The sequence below is a fragment of the Dermacentor silvarum genome, chromosome 2 (genome assembly GCF_013339745.2).
Source record: "Dermacentor silvarum isolate Dsil-2018 chromosome 2, BIME_Dsil_1.4, whole genome shotgun sequence".
Classification (NCBI taxonomy): domain Eukaryota; kingdom Metazoa; phylum Arthropoda; class Arachnida; order Ixodida; family Ixodidae; genus Dermacentor; species Dermacentor silvarum.
The window spans coordinates 43,628,164-43,648,839 of record NC_051155.1 but is presented as its reverse complement, the minus strand read 5'-3'; the positions used below and the strand labels follow the sequence as shown (position 1 = coordinate 43,648,839).

The following is a 20,676-nucleotide window of genomic DNA, read 5'->3' as shown; positions in this document are numbered from 1 at the left end:
AAGCTCCTAAGTTAGCTTATCACTTCACACTTCTCTCAAAACCCAATCACTAAGTTCTATTTTAAATTTCATTATTAACTACTCCATGTATGCTCTTGATTTTTCAGTATTCCAAACATTAATAGGTTTAGTTTAAGGTTGTTGCATTATTTTGCCACATTTGTAAATGGAAAATTATTGGTTGAAGGTTAACCGAAAAAATAAAAAGGACTATGCGTGACTTTCGTGGAAGCTTCGTGTATAATGTTTCGAGTTAATAAATACTGCACTGTTCTCTATTAACAATCCTGTTCTCGTTTAACTATCTATTTCGTAGATGGTGCAGCAATGCCAGACGCATGCCAAGAGGACGCCATCATGGAATGTCTGGAAAAAAGGGTTGCAGTCATTGAAGAAGCAAAGGCGCTAACAGATTTCAACAACCTTTACAAGGCCATGTGCACGTAAGTCTGCCTTTAGAAAAGGGGTTACTAAACGAGGAAAATTTAGAGTTTAATAATTAATATTTATTGATCATACCGGCAAGCTACGGACAATGTGTATGGTCTCGTAGCCAAAGGCTAATAAGGACATCATTTACACACAAATATAGTTGAGAAACTATCAATACCAGAACAAATACAGAAAATGCAATTAAATGCCACGAGATAGAAGAAAACACATATGCTACACGATGACCAACAAAGAAGAAGAAATACGAGTAGGTTACAGACTTCAGAATGAAGCTCTTCAAGCGACAAAATTAGTAGAATAATTGCAAGAAAGAAGAATTGACGATAAGCACAGTCTACAATGCGAAAACTAATTACATACGTATGAACAAAATTACCTAAGCATACAGACCCCAAACAATGCAGCAAGCAGAAAGTATTAGCTCGAAATAATACTTTCTTAGTTCTCTTAACAAGTTTCCCGAAAAATCCATATTCTAATTAACATTCCTTCCCAAGCTGTCTGAAGCACCATGCTTGCTACTGCCATCGACAGTGGCTTCAGGGCTTCAGAGATCCCAGTCACAAATTGCTGTGGGAAACTGCGATTTCAACCACGTGTGAGGCTATCGCAACAAAATGATGATTTGCCACTAAACAAGATTTGGCGGAAAATTATACGGTATTTGGGGATTTCAGTTCTATCTGCTGCCGCAGTAAATGAGTCCACGGACTGAAAGGATTCAGTGAATTCATCCCCCCACCACTTCTTTTTTAATCAGTGCTGATTAAATTCCTGTGTAAAACTCAGTTTAGCATGTTACTCAAGTATTAAAGTGCCAAACAGACGACACAAGTAGAGACACGGACGAGCGCTTGTAACATGCATATACTTCAGTAACATGCAAAAACTAGCCCAACAAAAATTTCTGCTTCAGTTTAGCATATTGCATATTGTAAATTGGTTTCGTTGATTCGCACAGAGTCCATTTCTGCCGAAACCGTATCCACGCGTGTTGTCACAGGCTTTGTTTCTTGCCGTTAAGTGCGCTGTTTTGGCTGTTCGAACATACTACAGAAAGAAGTCGGGTATTCAGGTTCATCAACATATCATGGTCAGTGACCTGCTTGTGTGTTCTAGTGAACTTACCTGACCAGACGGTATTCCGCCGAACAATAGGGACTGTGAATGAGGGATCCGTACAAATCCCGAAATCTCATCTTGTTTTGACTTTGGTCAATGACCTGCTTGTTTTCTTAAAAACTTATCTGGCCAGACGGCATGCCATTGAACCTTCGACTATAACATAACTTCTATAGAGAGATGCGTTTTGAATCAATAACACAAATAATCCGTGAAATTTGGTAACCATCCAAGACTTTTTCAACATAAACATACGTCATTGACGTTGCCAGCTGGGTATAATAATAATAACAATAATAATGGTGATGATGATGGCGGTGGTGGCAATAACATTTATTTCCTTTAGTAGAGGTTGATGGAAAGTGTGAGGCTAAACACCGAAATACGATCGACGTGGGCCTCACCTCGATCGTGTGCCTCACCCCGTCTTGAGCAGGAAATCGCAGAGAACATCAGATACCACCTTGCGCGCTTCCGCAGACCTATTTTGCCTTTTATGAGTGCGCAGCCTCGTATTTTACCATCATAATGCCAAAAATAGTCGTTGGATAACCAAAGGATGTACCTCATTCGACATCATAGTATATACACATCACACACACCTACAGTAAAAAACATATCCACAGCACTTATGCAAGCTCTCAGCAACAACGAAAAAATATATATACAAAAGGGACAACGCTTGGAGATACAGCATAAAATCGACAGTTAATTGAACATTGTAGCATACCTGCATGTATGAAGAGTGAAGAAACGATTATTTTACTTTGCATCCGCGAGGATTTTGTACCTTACCAAGTAGCTGAAGTTGAGATGTGTTAACTACGATTATTAGATCCCCCCCACCAGACCTCCTGGCCGCTCCCTCGCCTGAAGCGTGGGAAGCGATACTCACGAACCCAAACCTGGAGGTTCAACTTCGGGCCATCAAAAGAGCCGAGGTGGTGGCTGTAAGGCATCACCTGGTAGCCACCCCTCAGTAAGCCAAATTGACAGCATAAAGTTGTTTCATCCTCCTCCGGCCATATGGACGAACTGTAACACTCACTTTTTACGCCAGGTGGCTGCGGGCAGATAGGCTCACGTTAGATAGGCTGTGAGGATGTATTGTCGCCCGAAAGAATGACTCCTATTCCTTGAGGTACGCTATAAGAAAACAACAGTGCAGTTAATTCAGTAACAGTCAAAAGTAAATGCACAGATTTTCGACCTCGGCATCGCCTGTCGAATATTTAGGGGCTATATGGCAGTTTTCTTGTGCTGGCCACGATGCGGCCGACAAAGAGTCACGCGTTAGGCTTTGCCTTCGAGAGTGTGACGGCGCGCGCACCTCAGAGGCCATTTCGCGCGTGGCCGTTTCCCTTGACCTGCTACGCGTAGAACCGACTTTGGCCCACGGGCTCGACAAGCAACGCAAGGGTGTTACGTATGACACGGTTCTTAAGCAAAGGTCACAGTTTATAAATTTTGCTCGCAACATTACCGGTCCTTGGACAACGACTTCTTTTGTGTCTGTTAGAGAGGCAAGTGATGTGATCAGCGGTTGATAGAAAGGACAATCGTCCACCATCGGTACAGGCAGTTCAGGTCAGTACTGCGAAAGGAACTCTGCGCACAAGGCTATGTCTGAACTGGTGAAGTTGCTGAAGTCCAGGGCCCTACCTATACCACTTTGAGAATGCTGTCTGTTACCCTTGCAACTGATGGATTCTATACGCAGTTTACTTCTTCTGTACTTCTCTTCCTATCCTCGTACCTTTTCTTTTCGTGCAGGTTAGCAGGTTAGAAAAGGAGCAGAACCACTTCTCATTAACATCCCTTCCTTCGTAAGCACGCTTTCTCTGCCTCTTGGTCGAACATCTAGAGCGGCCCGCCCCGCACATTTAGGATTACGAAGCGAAAGAGAACACTCTTTCAGGTGGAACAGCGGTCACTGTGCCACGACAGATCTTCAGTTGCTGTGAACACTTTAAAAGGGATCGCCAGAAAATCACGAGGGGTAACGCACTTGCCGCATGCTGCGAGCAGCGTAACTAATAAAGGCTGTTATCCTGATACCCATCAATGCTTTCAGTGGGAAGAAAGAGCCTTGCACCGACTTCCATGCACGTCCAGACTGTCCAAAGGACAAGAAGATGGCACTGGTTCTTCAAGAGAGCTCTTGGGTAGCAGCATTCGACACCCTCTGTCAGAACCAGGGATCCTTTCTCAAGAGTAAGTACTAACGCTCCCTCTGACACCTACGGTCTCCTTATTTTTTCATTTTTTTCCTCCGCACTCGGCATCAATGCACCGTGTGTTTTCATCTGACTGTAATGTCACTAAATGCACCGCAATGTGGCATCAGCATACATTTAAATGTGAAGGGAAATTAACAGAGCATAACACCTGTACCGCGTATTAATGTTTGGAAGTTTGGTGTTTTTTAGCTTTTTAGCCGGAGTTCTCAATTTCAATTGAGAACGAAGGAAACAAAGCTAGATGACGATATACTGAAGGTGCCGGGTTTTGCCCCGTATCTCGCCCTGTGTCTGAGATGTTGACAAAAAGCAAGTGGGCCGATCCTAGTGAAATAGTGCAGAAAGGGTCCAAGCTCAATCGGACATACCCCTGCGGCCTCGGGGACCTGTAAGGCGCCCTTGAACTACCCTTGTCACACGTGGGACCCAAAGAGACAGAAACAATGCGCCGCCGTGATGAACGCTGTTGCCCAAACGCTAGTCTGCGACGACGCGTGTCGAAACGTCAGTGATAAAACGTAATAATCTACCAACCAATAGCTGTGTCTCATTCTCTCTTGACATAGCCATTTCCCTAGCGACGCCATCAGTTGCCCCTTGCACTCGGTATGGGTAGCACCCGTGTTCCTCGCTCCGAAGAGGAAGAGCGCGCCTTCAAGGAGCGTCGGCGCGCTCAACAGCGCGAATGGATGCGAAAGCGACGAGAAGCCGAACGCGCAGCGGCCCAACGTCCTACGACCGATAGTGCAAAACGGTGTGGATCTAGTCGCTTAAACTCGCTTTCACTCGCACATACAGCCTACGGCGCGCGGCGACGCAACCAAGTTATGTATCGTGTCTTTTCAACCATTTAACACAACCACCAAATAATAACAAAAATACGTATAATTAAACAAAACCAGCAGCTTCGCTGGTCTTCCATCTTCACATGGTGGAAGGGCTTTGCATTTTTTTACGTAGATACGTATGCTGCGAAGCCTACCAAGTTTCGGAAGAGAGAGAAAACTGCGTGAACCACACATTCAGCCTTGGATCGTTTACCTCAAATTGACAAAAGGTATCGCAAAAAAAAGAATGTCTTAGCGAGAACTACGCCCTGACATGACAGCGTTTCATTTCTCGATCACCGAAGATGCAACCTGGAAGTCCGGCTCTCTTCGTGAAAAAAACGATAAATCGCTTTGCTGTGCGTCGCAATCATTCTTCAATAAAACTTTGTTGTCACTTTTCCTTGCCATCCTAAAGCCTTAGTTCGAGTCCACTGAGACCAGGACTGTCATTTCTTCAACGAAGGCAGCAAACGACCGAAGCTATGGTTGCCAAAGAAAGGGCGAATTTTCCTCGTAAGAACGTCACTGTCGTCGACAATATTCAAAGCGCTCTTACAGTGCGAAAGTCGGCTAAACCTCTACATGGTGTGGAAAACACGAAGAGCTGAGCACTGCTTCTATTATAGCACTATTATGCCATAATAGAATACTGGGGAAGATGTTGCATGCTCTAAACGAGCCCCTGACCAGGTCTGGCGATTTTGAGCTGACAAGCGAAGTGCGTACAATGCGCGATAAGGATCGTGTCTGCAAAGCATTACAAGGCTTCGAGCCGTGAAAAAAAAGTTGAAATTTCAAACCAAACACCGTGCGCCCTTTTCGCGGGCGCCGCGCTTCCAGCCGGAGACTCGTCGTCGATCGCACAAGTGCGCCTACGTAAATTGGAGTGCTGTGACCTCACTCAGAGTGGCACGTGACTTCGAGAATTATTAGAGGCAACATCTGTTATTTGTTTGACCTGTTGCTTCAATAGACGGTTTAAAGTTTATATAAAAAAAAACTACAAACAGTATGTATGCGAGTCTTTGTTTTACTACGTGCCGTATGAAAAGGGGTGCACTTTCGCTTCGTCGGCTTTTTCTCACGTCGTGCAGCCGCACGCGCAGAAAACGAAACTACCTGCCATTTTCTTCCGGGTTCCAACGTGCGATCCGCTTGCGTCTGAGTCAGTGCTCGTGGCTATGGCATTGACCTATACCGCTAATCAGGTGCTCTCGTGCAGCACGCGCAAAATCGTGCGCTGCGCGAAACGAGACAAATGCAACAGCTCGCGCGCGAGACCGTCACCGGAAGTATGATACGCAGCAAGAACGCAAAAGCGAAAGAGAAAAAAAAGAAGGCCAGGCCCGTGACGTATCCGTCACACGATCCTCCGTCTCTGGTATGGGAGAACGCAGGGAAAGAATTTGGCTTGTGGAGGTTAGACGGGGAAAAGTGGAGAGAACGTGAATACGCGAGAGCGCGAATATTGCACACGACGGAAAGCACGGGGTATGCGCATTGCTCAAATGGCGACGCACTCCTCACTTTTTTCTCGAAACCGTCGCTGCAACCACGGTTCGCGTATCGCAGTTCATATTGAGCGCGATAGTGCAGTGATTTCAGTGGCGAATCCGCCTCTGCTCTGTAATCTAGGAGGTTACGCTCCCAGCTGTTTTATTCAATACTGGCTTGCATATACGTGAGTGCGTCACAGCACATGAAATGAACGCACCCGTAATCTACAGCTTCTCCTTGACATTTATGAAGCACCTGTAATCTCGTGAGCGGTTCTATTGCGCCCGCTAACTGGAGTATGTGCCAAACAAGCGATTTCGGTCGCCAGCGTCCTTTTATCACCCAGAACGCCCTCACGGGTCCTTTGATTTCTGAGACGCTTGCTGGAACTCTGAGAACAGTAGGCGGACGTAAGCGTGATGCTATCTGTCTCATAACAGATAACGTCATCTTGGCCCGGCGTCTAGCCTAGGTGCAACTGAAATATTAGTAATCTTGATTTCGTAAACATGCGGGTGAACCACATGAGAGGAAAAAAAGAACGTGGAACGGTATTTGTCTCCTGAAGACAACACCCTGCGCAAATATCCTGTCAAAAAATGTGAAAAAGGGAGCAGTAGAACATCACGCACGGTTTCTCAGAGTATAAACCATAAAAACAAGCATTTCAATCTCCTCACCTTACTTTGAGTTGTGCCAGGCCTTCGGCTCTCTCTATACAAACTCAATAGGTTACCTATCCTGGAAACAGTTTCGTTTGACACGAAGACTTACCAACTCACAACGGTGCTTTCATTTTCTCCACTTCGGCTTCGTTAAATTCAACCACTGAAAGTCTATAGCATACAGGATCAGGCCACAGTTCTGTCGTATGTTCTCGCCCACTATTGAGGGATTTGTCAGGATATCAGGATTTGTCATTTTGTCAGCGAGCTTACCCGCTTATGAATAGTGACGACTGCTTGCAGAGGCATTTGAAAGCATCCTATCTTGCTGCGCGGATGACGACGAACGAGACGGTGGGATAACATTAAGAAACTTGCAGGCAAAGGGGGCATTGGGCTGAGTTAAGACAAAGCTGATTGGAGATTGCTGGGAGAGGCCTTCTTCGTGCAGCGTAGATAACAGATGATGATGATGATGAGAATTAGTGCACTTGCTGTGAGTATAAGTAGCTAGTCCAAACAAAAGTCATCGCAGCTTCACACTTCTTTACTGTAAGAGAGAACCTGAGAAGAGAAAATGATATATTCAAATGATGGCTCCAGGCGTATTTGGGAAAGTGTACGAGGGTACTAAGTATATGGCTCACTATGCAGTCCCCGCACGCGAGGCTTCATAGTCAAGAGATCAGTTCATCTTTGACGTCAGCCCGTAGTCTGACCCAATTAATGTGGTGGCGAATACGCGCACCGCTGTTCAATGCAAAGATAACTCGTACAGATGTGCCACCCAGTTACGTTCCTTCATTCCGTTGACTTCACGGCGAAAGCGAACATCTTTCAATATCGGCGTCCTTTAGGAACTATGCTTTGGAGCGCAGATGATGATGTGTTGTGTTTTATGGCGCAAGGGCCTGTTTTGACCAAATAGCGCCATTTGGAGCGCAGACACACGAAGGACAGTTGCACTGTGATTTTGTGGGTGGAGCTTGTACTGAATTCTTAGGTTGTCACCGATTGTAACAATTTAAAAAATATGTTTTACGTGAGCCACTGTTTCGTTCTTCTCGATATTAACAGCGAAATGGCGTTTTTGGCTGAAATTGTTGAGGAATTTACTTGGGCATTATTGCTTACCTGAATCGCCCCGAAAGAAAACCTTCGCCCATGTGTGCCAATCTGATCGACTGATATACGTCTAAGAGAGCGAAGTGAGCTCTCACTTCCTTCACCTTACGGGTCTGTTTGCCGGCTGTTCTTAGTGATGATTCATCAACGACGCCCTGCGTTGCTGGATCGTGGGGACAGCTTTCACTGCCGCAACTGGGGCAATTCGTAGATGACCTACAATGTGGAGACGGTAAAACGCGGCGCGAGAAACAGCAGTTATGAATTACTAGCTAAAATAAAAACCATCCGAAGAAGCTGTTGCCTATTCGAGTGAAGTATACGCAATGCATTTTGTATGTATTATGTATGTATAATGTATTCTTTTCAAAAGTAATTATTAACAGCCAGAGACCTTTCGTAGTGGAAAGTAGCCAGAGTACTCACCTTACGTAAATCTTGGAGTAGGCAATCTTTATCAAACTATAGACCTATTTCTCTCACATAGTACTCACGTAAGCTATTAGAGCAGATTATCTGCAAGCATACTATAGAACTTCTGGAGTTTCATAGTATTCTCTGCCATGCTCCCCATGGTTTCCGTCGTGGATATAGTACGCAAAAAAATATGTATCGCGCGGCTGGTCACGCGGCACTTTTCACGCGCTTTCGCTAGGTTCTTTCAGGCTTGGAAAAAAAAAAAAACTTTCTGCAGCACGTATAGAGCAACAGAAAGATGTATCGGTAATTTTCTGCGATGGCCTACCCTACAGTTTTCTGAATGCCAATTTTTCGCTAATTGTAGTAGTTGAAAACTTAATTCATCATAATTAGGCAAACAAAAAAGAAATAAATTGTAAAAGTACTGAAAGTTGGACGAGTTGGTAGCTATTCATCTTGAAACTGTAGCGCGCACACGAGAAAGGAGGAGAAAAAGCGCCTGTCTGTCACCTTCGCCTTTTTGTCCTCTTTTCTCGTGCGCGCGCTACAGTTCCAAGATGAAAGAAGAAATAGCCCGACTTGCTCCAATAGACGGCAAACAACGTTACCTTGGTTCTGTCCACCTACGAGGCCCTCGCATATATATATATTTCATTTTGGCCCAAGTTACGTGGGATAGCTCGCATAAGATTCGTCGCATTTCTTAGCGCGGGTACGCGAGAGCGCATGCGGGTGCCAGTTTCCTTGACGCCAAAGACACAGGAATGAAAGGGACAAACTTTGCAGTATTTCATTAACCACTTCACGAAAGCTTCGCTTCACATAGATCTCAGCTAATGTGCGATCGATCTGCTTAATCTTTCGAAACCCCGAACAATTGTAACCCTAGAACTCTCCTCCCAGAGAAACGCGACCTTTACATGATTTTTCTTTTCCTTCATTTAATGGTGGTTGATTTGTTACTGTGCTTTTATGATATGTACGCTTCTTTTATGTTACCGTGTTCATTATTTTCTCGCTCTTTTCTTACGTATTTTTCTATTAGGTGTATGTGTATTAGCGTCATTCATCATGTTATGCTTGTACCACCCACTCCTTCAATAGCCGGGCTGCAGTATGGTCAAATAAATAAATAAATAAATAAATAAATAAATAAATAAATAAATAAATAAATAAATAAATAAATAAATAACCTTTATTTTATAACCATTGAATAATTATGTTTAAAATCAATAATTTTGGACTCCGATGCAGGTTGCGTTGTTGGCTGAATTCTTTTATTGACATTTAATACCAAGTACGTCGCTGCACTAAAACGTTTGTCAATGTCCTCATAACAGCTTCAGCTTCGCTGTAAAGAACTATCCGCGTACTTAAGCTGTGACGGTGAACTCAGTCACTGCCACAGCAGCAGGCTGTGACAACTCACAAAGCCATCTTCTGAAGAACTACCATTTGCGGCGTACACAACGTCGTCCTCGCTCGCATCGGTGTGTTGTTTGCTATGGCCTCGGAAATGCGCGCACGCACGCCGCCACTCTCATAGTCTACGTGCGTGGGACGCGAAACCCTGTGCAAATTACCAAGCGCAATTGTTGCACAGAGGCATCACCAAGTCACGTGGTATCTATTTGCACCTTGGTATTCAAAGTCACGTGTATACCTGGAGCGGCCACTGGTGCTCAAGAGCGCATGCCATACGTCACTGTCACCGTGTGCACGATGCATACCTGCACTTGTGGCAAGTTCTTTCAGTTGCAATGCTATGCGAACAGCTTTTAGTTGTTCTATTCTGTGTCTATCGATGCTTTCAGAGTATAATATTTTCCCTTTCGCTTGCGCAGAACTGCTGCTTACCTTCCAGTGCTGGAACCCGCACACGTTCCTCAGCTGTGTCGAGCAACTCGCACTGACGGCTACGCGTCTGGACTTCTTCACTGCCATGCCGACTCAAAAGGATTTGGAGTACGACTCAGTTTCCTTATTTCTTTCGGGATAATTTGATGCCTTTAATAGCTTCGCAGTTTGTACCATTAACTGAGCTGATGGTGCGCTCACCCTTTGGTTGTTCAGCAGTGCGGCAGGAAAGCCGCGGCCTTAGATAACTACCCTCAAACTGGTGCCTTTGTATTTTATCTGTTTTGTTTATAGAACGTGGTGTCCGGTTTCTTCGGTTTGAACCGAGAAAGAAAGAAACAAAAGCAGCACGCGGAATTTAATTTCCAAGAGTGGGCTTTAACCGAACAGTTTCAGTGAAAGTAAATTTACCTGATAGATAAGATGGCGATCTACGGGCAGCTGCGAGCCTACACGCGCTCTGTAGCGAAGTCAAGGTAACGAGGTCAAGGTCGGGTGTTGACCTGTCGCCGAAGCAGTCTGCGTTTTTCTTGCTAGCGTCCGTTTTGCCTGCTGGTGCGACGAAAACGAGAGGTGGGAAATATGTTATCCAAAGGGGCGGGGCTCCCTGGTCCTGGTCCTTTCAGTCTTCGATCTGTCGCCGAAGTAGTGCTATCTATCTATCTATCTATCTATCTATCTATCTATCTATCTATCTATCTATCTATCTATCTATCTATCTATCTATCTATCTATCTATCTATCTATCTATCTATCTATCTATCTATCTATCTATCTATCTATCTATTATCTATCTATCTATCTATCTATCTATCTATCTATTATCTATCTATCTATCTATCTATCTATCTATCTATCTATCTATCTATCTATCTATCTATCTATCTATCTATCTATCTATCTATCTATCTATCTATCTATCTATCTATCTATCTATCTATCTATCTATCTATCTATCTAGCTATCTAGCTAGCTAGCTAGCTAGCTAGCTAGCCTCCTACGCAGGCCTGGTCGCGGCAGTGTCGTCATTCGCGCTCCTTCACCCGACTCTCTCCTCTCATTCTCGCGGACTACCTGCGCCGAGCCAGATGGCGCTTAGAAGATCGGGTATGTCTCCGCATGGACAGCAATTCAAAAGCAAGTTTCCCACCCAGTGCTCACCTACCAGCTCCTGACGCTCACAAAGAACCTCTTGGAAGACCGCAGCTTCGTCTGGAAATGCAACGCTGACACTGCGTTCCTCATAGGTTTACATAGCAGCTCGAGCATGGAGCACTACTCGGGTACTACTTGGCGTAGAGGGAAGAGGACGTCTTCGCAAAGATCGAGAAGATAGGAACGACCGCGTTCTTTGTGACCCTCGGCATGTCCGAGCTCCACTACGAGCGCCTGCTCTATGCCATTGAGAGAGCCAAGGAGCCAGTGGAAGCGCCCGGGCTTCATTGGAGTGAACGAGACTACAGAAATAGAAACCTTATTGGGCTGGAAAAGATTTTGAGGAGCGGTGGTCGGAGTCCCCCAGTCCAGGGTCCCACTGGCCTCTTCCACCTGCCTGACCTGGCTAATTAAGGACTTTTGCCATGAAAGGTCTGAGCGAGCGAGCTGTGCCTCCCACTGCTCCATTCTGTTAGTGGTATTTGGCGTATTAAGGTGCTTAGTGCACTCCCAGGTTATATCTATTAGGGTAGGTATGCCACCGCACCAAGTGCAGTTGGCCCTATAGTGAGTGGGATACATGGTGTTTAGCAATCTTAGATAGGGGAATACCCCGAAGACGTTCGTTCCCAAAGTGTTGCAAAGGGAACATATTCGTGGAAAAGGCATGTGGCTCCAAACAAATTGTTAGGGGAAAAATAATAAACTAAAATACCCGTTTTATTTCCTTTGGAAATGTGTTTTATTTCCCTCAAAGAGAAGAAAACTGACGGGCCCGATATTTATTAGTCATATCAGAAGAAGGCAAAAACAATAGCACGGAGGACAGCGTAGGGAAAATTATCTGCAGTTCAAATGAAATAAACAAATGATACGTAAATGGAAACCAAATGAGGTGAAAAAAGCAACTGGCCGCAGGTTGGATACGAACCCACGTCTTCGCATTACAAATGTATATATATATATATATATATATATATATATATTTATATGCTCTATGGTGACTCTATGCTCTATAGTAGCTCTATGGTGACAGCGTCGCACGCGTAATGCGAAGACGTGGGTTCGTTCCCCACCTGCGGACAGTTTTTTTTCATCCATTTTCATTTCCATTAATTTATCATTTCTTTAATTTAATTAGTAAGTACAAGTAATTTTCTCCTATGTTGGCCTTGGTGTCATTGTTTGTTTGCTTCTTATGATATGCTTATTAAAAATCTGGCCCCTCGGTTCCCTTTCTTCTCGTTCATTACATAACGAGGGCTCGAATCCGGCCGCAATGATGACTTCAGGTAGCATATGTGGGTTTATTGACCAGTTGCCATCACCCAAAAAGATCACGTGCTCGTGACGCCTGCGGCAGAAAGGATGTTCCACATCCGCCCTATGGTTTGTGAGTGGTGGGACTGGCTAACACTCCCAGGGTTAGTTGTAGTTGTAAAACATAAATACCCCAGAAAGTTGATGGGAAAACGGCTCCGCGGTAGCTCTATGGTGACAGCGTCGCACGCGTAATGCGAAGACGTGGGTTCGCTCCCCACCTGCGGACAGTTTTTTTTTCATCCATTTTCATTTCCATTAATTTATCATTTCTTTAATTTAATTAGTAAGTACAAGTATTTTCCCCTATGTTGGCCTTGGTGTCATTGTTTGTTGGCTTCTTATGATATGCTTATTAAAAATCGGGCCCCTCAGTTCCCTTTCTTCTCGTTCATTACATAACGAGGGCTCGAATCCGGCCGCAATGATGCCTTCAGGTAGCATATGTGGGTTTATTGACCAGTTGCCATCACCCAAAAAGGTCACGTGCTCGTGACGCCTGCGGCAGAAAGGATGTTCCACATCCGCCCTATGGTTTGTGAGTGGTGGGACTGGCTAACACTCCCAGGGTTAGTTGTAGTTGTGAAACATAAATACCCCAGAAAGTTGATGGGAAAACGGCTCCGCGGTAGCTCTATGGTGACAGCGTCGCACGCGTAATGCGAAGACGTGGGTTCGTTCCCCACCTGCGGACAGTTTTTTTTCATCCATTTTCATTAATTTATAATTTCTCTAATTTAATTAGTAAGTACAAGTAATTTTTCCATATGTTGGCCTTGGTGTCAGTGTTTGTTGGCTTCTTATGATATGTTTATTAAAAATCAGACCCCTCGATTCCCTCTCAGGGGGTGTTTGACCTCAACCCGAAGGTGCCCCCACCTCAATAGGTGCTTGGGGCGCCACATGGGAAATGACCGCCATGGGAGCGGCCCAGACACCACCTTCCAAGCGTTCAGGTCCCATAATGGCCGAGCACCAGGCCGGGAGCGCGCTTGTACCTATTTTACTGGTAGGTACCCGGCGGCAGCACTTGCCTCCCACAGCCGCGGCGGATGCTCGTCTACAAGGCCGTCTGTGGTTGGACAAGAGGCGCCCAGAGAAAACAGCTGAAATCTCTATTGGGCCCTCTTTTGAGATGTGGACCTCCACGACAGCCGAGCACCAGGCCAGGGGACATCTCTACCCATGAGAAAAACCGGTGGGTTCCCGGCGGCACCGGGATTTGAACTCCGTACCTCCCGCATACGAGGCGGATGCTCTACCGCTAGGCCATCCCCTCGATTCGAGGCTCGATATGGCCGGAAAAACCCTTCTCGAACGTTCGCACGGAACGAGCGAAAGTGCGCTCGTTCGCTCGTTCCGTTCGCTTGGAGCTTCTTCTCTCTCTTTCTTCGACTCCGCCATCCCCCTACCCACGTGTAGGGTAGCAGACTGGACAAAGTCTAGTTACTCGCCCTGCCTTTTCTTCCTCCCTTCTCTCTGCCTTGTCACTCAAGTAACCGTCGTCGGTCAAAGAGAAGCTTCAAGACGTTGAGCTCTGATAATGATTAAATGTGCCTTTACGACATGCGCAAAATGGACCAGGTCAAACGCAGCGTCAACTTCTCACGATTTCAGTAGCACTAATTGACGCGATTCGCAGCAGTAACAGGGAGACAATGCCGTACTTTGATGTCATTGCAGGATACTGAAGGTGGAATTACCCAAGTGCGTCGACCGCTCCCGGGAAAACAGCACGGAGTGCGCACAGGCCGACGTGGAGCCCGTTGAAAGAGTTATCGAGAGTTTCATGGAACGCGCGGTGCCTGGATACAGCGGCGGCGGCAAAGGAAGAGGCAACATGGCCACGCAAGCCGGCTCGAGCTTCGCTGCCATGCTGACCATCGTCCTAGCTTTGGCTTTCACGAGGCGTAACTAGAGTTGATGCCGGGAACAAGGACTGGCCTGGGAGCAAGTACGACATAGCAAGTGCAAAAGTTGCGTACATTTGCGAAGCCGTATTTTACTTGTGATGTGTTCAGAACGTATGCTGTCCGTGCGTTCCCCTCAACTCATGTACATTGTCATTCTAGCACGGTAACAGTGAGAGACGTATTGACGCGTGTCGGAGCAGATACAAAAAATTAGGGGCAGCTTCCCACTAAGTGGTGCGAAGACTGGGCAGACAGCGAAGCTGGTGCCCCTTTCCCTAGCTTTAACTTTGCTTTCGTTTGCTTAACTCGGTTTGGCTTGGCTGGTTCTTAGCTTTGTGCTTGCTTTCCTTCGCTTAACTTGGTTTGAATTGGCTGGTTCTTAGCATTGTCTTTGCTTGCCTTTGCTTAACTTGGTTTGGCTTGGCTGGTTCTTAGCCAAGCTTAGCCGACCCCAAGTATCGGGACGATACTCGGGGTCGGCGCACAGTCTTCCAAAGGCCACTTTATAGTCCGACGTGCCGTTGACGCGCGAGTGCGCTCGGCACGGGGACGCCACGCCAGCGAAAGCGCAGCTTTCTATAGTCCGGCGCGAGGCGTGGCCGACGAAGTTCGAACGCCGGATACGTCGGCCGCCCCTCGTGCTGTGGCGAGGGTAACCTGGCGGAGAGTGGTAACCTCGCCGAGCGATGACGTCACGTGTGTCGTCTAGCAACGTATCGCACCAGCTGTGACGTCATCGTAGGCGCAGTTTTCTGCTAACGCTCCACGGACGAACACTCACACGTCTGAGCATGCTATGCAAGCGCCCTACCCAGGACATGCGGAAAACGTATGCTGGGACACTCTGTGTAAACGTGTGCAAAATTTCAAGGAGAAAAGCTTAGCCGCTAGCTTTCAGCAAGAACTGTAAAACTCAATTTACTGCTCAAGGCAGTGTTAGCGTTTGGGACTATCCTACGTCCCCCTATGCCCCTACAAATTTGAAGTTTGTCCCCCAGCTTGTTCCTCGCGAAATTAAGTTCATTCCTGGAAAGTACTTTTATACTTTTACACTTATATACACACAATGGTTTCGAAACGGCGGGCTCTCGAACACACCGTGGAGCCCCAAAATGCCATTATATTTGGTAGTTTCCCCACAACGGCCACTAATTGCTCATCCACCTCTAATAATGCCCACACCTCTACCTCAACACTTGCTATGACGCCCACAAATATCATTTAGCCTAATTCGAAATGCTCTTTCAGAATGATTTCCGTCGGCATGTCGAGCGGGCAGAATTTTCATGGGTGATTTGGGGCGGAGGTTTTCCACCGCATCTAGTTGCACTAATCGATTCGCTGTAAAATGGCTCGGCTGCATTTAGTCAAAGTATATGACTTGATGCTAATGGGACCATCTCACGACCACATAGCTTCTTTACCACGCATGGCAAGCAGCACTCACGGCAATGCCTGTTTTCGAACCGTGCACAATTCCTTGGGTACGAATTCCGTGCATAAGCTTTTCGTGACTTGAGATTACTTATTCTACACGTTAACAATGACAAGTCGCTTATTCCGTGAAATAGGTGTACCGAGTTCCTTACTGATCACAGTACCGCCTGTATATAGCTATGATATTGATTTTCTGCATAATTTATGCTGTTGTCATCAACATTGTTGTAAATAAAAGATTCATGCTTTAAGTTATGTCTTTGTGTTATTCATGCGCAATGTGTAGAAAGCGCGCAAAAACTGTAGGTCACATTCTACTAGCATATTGAAATATTCACCCAGAGGTAAACGATGACATACGTACGGTGTCCGAGGACTCTGACTTCAACGATAATAGAGCATACATCACCAAGACCGTCCGTCCCCAAGACTGACTGAGCTCAATGCTGCTCAACTTCGGCGATCTCACGAGAATCCCATGAATGATACATGCTCACCATTTAAAAGTCAATAACCAATCGTATAGTGAGTTGGCGCTCGTTTTATTTCGAAACAAAAGAAAATCTCAGCAAAAAAAATTGGTCGTATATCTGCTTGCTTCGCTACAAATGACGTCGAAAGACGATAGTCTTCTGCCGCCCCTGATACGTAACACCCTCTCTTCTCCTCCCTCCCACCCCTCACGCTCTTCCCCTCCCCCCTGACTCTTCCCGTGATGGATGCAATGGAGGTTTTGCTGAATTCAATTAAATTTTCCCGCGTTTGCCCTGCTCTCGCGCCATCTGTGGGAACTTTTATTACTGTTGGTGTAAAGCCGGCTACAGAGCCGCGGCTTGAGCCGGCTTGTTTTTAACGCGTAGCGTCTCTTCGATACCATTTCTAACGTGTTGATTTTTCATTTACTAACGTAAAAAATCAATACATTGTATCATCATCAGCCTATATTTTCATGTCCACTGCAGGACGAAGGCCTCTCCCTGCGATCTCCAATTACCCCTGTCTTGCGCTAGCGTATTCCAACTTGCGCCTGCAAATTTCCTAACTTCATCATCCCATCTGGTTTTCTGCCGACCTCGACTGCGCTTCCCTTCTCTTGGTATCCATTCTGTAACCCTAATGGTCCACCGGATATCCATCCTACGCATTACATGGCCTGCCCAGCTCCATTTCTTCCGCTTAATGTCAACTAGAATATCGGCTATCCCCGTTTGTTCTCTGATCCACACCGCTCTCTTCCTGTCTCTTAGCGTTAGTCCTAAGATTTTTCGTTCCATCGCTCTTTGTGCGGTCCTTAACTTGTTCTCGAGCTTCTTCGTTCACCTCCAAGTTTCTGCCCCATATGTTAGCACCGGTAGAATGCAATGATTGTACACTTTTCTTTTCAACGACAGTGGTAAGCTCCCAGTCAGGATTTGGTAATGCCTGCCGTATGCACTCCAACCCAATTTTATTCTTCTGTAAATTTCTTTCTCGTGATCAGGGTCCCCTGTGAGTAATTGTCCTAGATAAACGTACTCCTTTACAGACTCTAGAGGCTGACTGGCGATCCTGAATTCTTGTTCCCTTGCCAGGCTATTGAACATTATCTTTGTCTTCTGCATATTCATCTTCAACCCAATTCTTACACTTTCTCGATTAAGGTCCTCAATCATTTGTTGTAATTCGTCTCCATTGTTGCTGAATAGGACAATGTCATCTGCAAACCGAAGGTTGCTGAGATATTCGCCGTTGATCCTCACTCCTAAGCCTTCCCAGTCTTAGGAGTGAGGATACATTGTATATTCCTAATTAAATGATCACTGCGGATCACGGTTAGGCACATATATTTTGCCTCAAATAGGCCTGAGGTTTCCTTTGCGCTGTATAATGTTGACGTGTATGATGACCCCGCCCACCAGTGCTACTAGCTTGTTTGGTTTTGGCCGTGTGGTTGAATCTGTTTTGTCCGGGCGGTTGAATTGAGTGACAGACAGACAGACAGACAGACAGACAGACAGACAGACAGACAGACAGACAGACAGACAGACAGACAGACAGACAGACAGACAGGACAGACAGACAGACAGACAGACAGACAGACAGACAGACAGACAGACAGACAGACAGACAGACAGACAGACAGACAAGACAGACAGACAGACAGACAGACAGACAGAAGACAGACAGACAGACAGACAGACAGACAGACAGCCAGACAGACAGACAGACAAGACAGACAGACAGACAGACAGACAGACAGGACAGACAGACAGACAGACGGACGGACGGACGGACGGACGGACGGACGGACGGACGGACGGACTGACGGACGGACGGACGGACGGACGGACAAAGTTTATCGCGTTGAGGTAGCCCAAGAAAGACCATCGTCTTTCAAAAATAAAACAGCCCGGGATGACTCACGCTATCCTTGTGGAGCTCAATCGGCGTTTCGTCGACGGATTAACATTTCCTAATAATAGACGATTGGTTAAATTCTGCAAATAGCATTTTCCACACACCTAATTTGCCCTAACCAACGGTATAAGACGCTTATTGGGGAGGTTTAAAATAGGGGTCTACAGTTTAGGGTGCCCCAACAACAACTCAGGCTCCAAAAAGGCACAGTTGTTAGGGTGAGAAACAACAATTCACTGACGGCTATGAAACTCCCTAATGCGAATTTGGAACGCAGCTGTTTAGGTGTTTTGAATTCGCGATATATTGTGGCAAATAATTTGATTCTCAACGACAGGGTATTCTCGCCTACGGCGCTGAGCCTCTGCTCAGGCAGCTCGTTTAGCAGCAGCGGCAGACGAAGCATTTCCACCGGTTGCGTCGCTCATTGTTCAGAAAGAAACCGTGAACTCTGGAACGCGTGGCACGCGCGGAGCGCATTCTCTAGCGGCGGCGGCGCAGGCGAAGTAGCGCATGCGCAGTGAGTCCGAAATCCACGCCAGCGCTTTTGTTAACATATATGGTATTTGAACAAGTAACTTAGCGCAAAAAAAAACAACGGACACAAGAAAGGGAGTCTTTGTCTCCCTTTCTTGTGTCCGTTGTTTTTTCTTGCGCTAAGTTACGTGTTCAGACATGGAAAACCAACTAGCCCAACAATGAACTATTCTAGAATATATGGTATCGGTGGACGCGCTCGCCGTATGCCTGGTCGCCGCCGTGAAGCACCTATCGTGCGGCACTCCCCTTTCCTCCTCCCCCTTTCGCCATACTCTCCTCCTCCGCTTTCCTCCTCATGCTTCCACTGCATCCTCCTCTACCGCTTTCCCGCTCGCGCTCTCTTCGATATCGCCGTCTTTCATCCCTAGCTGCGCTCCGCGTTCGCTCTTACACCCTTCGCTGTGCTTTTTCGCTCGGTTACGCCGAAAGATGCCGATGCTCAACGCAGGAACTGGCGCTTAAGAGCTGCGCTCTAAAACTCACTAACCTTAGCGCATTTCTTGCCAAGTTACTAATACTTCTGCTCACGTGTGCCGTGGTGGTTCGTGAACGAAGCCGGCGCTTATGCAGAAATGACGAGAGGAAGACAACCAACTTGGGCTCACTACAGGAGAAAGCAAGCAATTTTATTCTATTTCAGACTGATTTGAGAAACACTGCCTCTTTATAAAAGTGCACTTTTGAGTGGTGTTATAAAGTGTGGGGGGGGATTTTCTGCAAACAACTTTGAGGAAAAGGAACGTGCTTCTGTAACTCCGGGTATGATAGCTGGGGGTTTTAAAGAGCTTGTATCCACGTGGGAAGGTCTGCGCGTTGGAAATAACATTCCATAGTTTCCGAAAGCGTTTGGCGCTCAAAAGTGACGAAGTAAAATGTCCGAGGTTGAGCGTGAGCGAGTCCGACCTACAAATGACGATACAGAAAATTCGCAAGCGCGCTTCTCAAGATCACTCGTCTGATCTAACCAAGATAAGGGAGGCGTCAGCATGGAGGAAGGAAAGCCAGGAGGGGCCCCAGTCAGCAAGGACGTATTGGAGAAAGTGTGGCGGAAGTCACGTGCTGTCTTTCGCGAAGGAGCACTGGGACGGTTACCCCAAATGTCAACGTTGCCATAGCAACCGCGCTCCTAAAGCTTTCGCTGGTGCTCTCGGTCTCTGAAAAGTAAGATAATATTTTTCCGCTGGTGTCTTTCTCGTAGCACATTTCGTTCGCGAGAAAAGCTGACTTTGGAGTGTGATGTGTAAGCTTGAAAGTTGTGTTTTGGGTCTGTGAGTGTGAGTGTTAGCCAACATCAGATACACTCAAGCAATCACGGCGCGGGTCTTCGTCGTCGTCTTCAACGTGGCACGGAAAAACACAGGAGCGCGCCTGCTTCACTAATACTGCTACAGAAGTTTCGTAGGCTTTGTTGTGACGCACGTCGGCAGCCCACAATTCCGGCGACTCGTAACAATGCAAGTTCAAAGTTCAGGCCTATCTACTCCGGCGAGCTGGAGAACCCCTGATTCCAGGCGCAAAGAGAGCTAGATGGCCCACCAAGATGGCTGCGCTTCCGGTTTCAAAAACGTGACGTCAGGGCCTCTCCTGTTTTGTTTCTTTCCTCCATGGACGTCAGCGTGCGGATTGATGCTGCCATTCCTGTTGCCTTTCATTCCTCGCGGCATCCGAGCTTTGGGAAACGCGTATCTTAGCTTATTAGCAGGGG

At 46.4% G+C, this 20,676-nt stretch overlaps 1 protein-coding gene across 1 annotated transcript; it reads left to right on the top strand.

Moving 5' to 3' along the window:
- Positions 1-276: 276 nt before the first annotated feature.
- On the top strand, positions 277-16,310 carry LOC119439987 (uncharacterized). The gene is made up of 4 exons (XM_037704939.2): positions 277-443; positions 3,650-3,789; positions 10,197-10,317; positions 14,368-16,310. The coding sequence occupies exons 1-4, from the start codon at positions 328-330 to the stop codon at positions 14,600-14,602; spliced, it is 612 nt and encodes a 203-aa protein (XP_037560867.1). The 5' UTR covers positions 277-327; the 3' UTR covers positions 14,603-16,310.
- Positions 16,311-20,676: the final 4,366 nt, after the last annotated feature.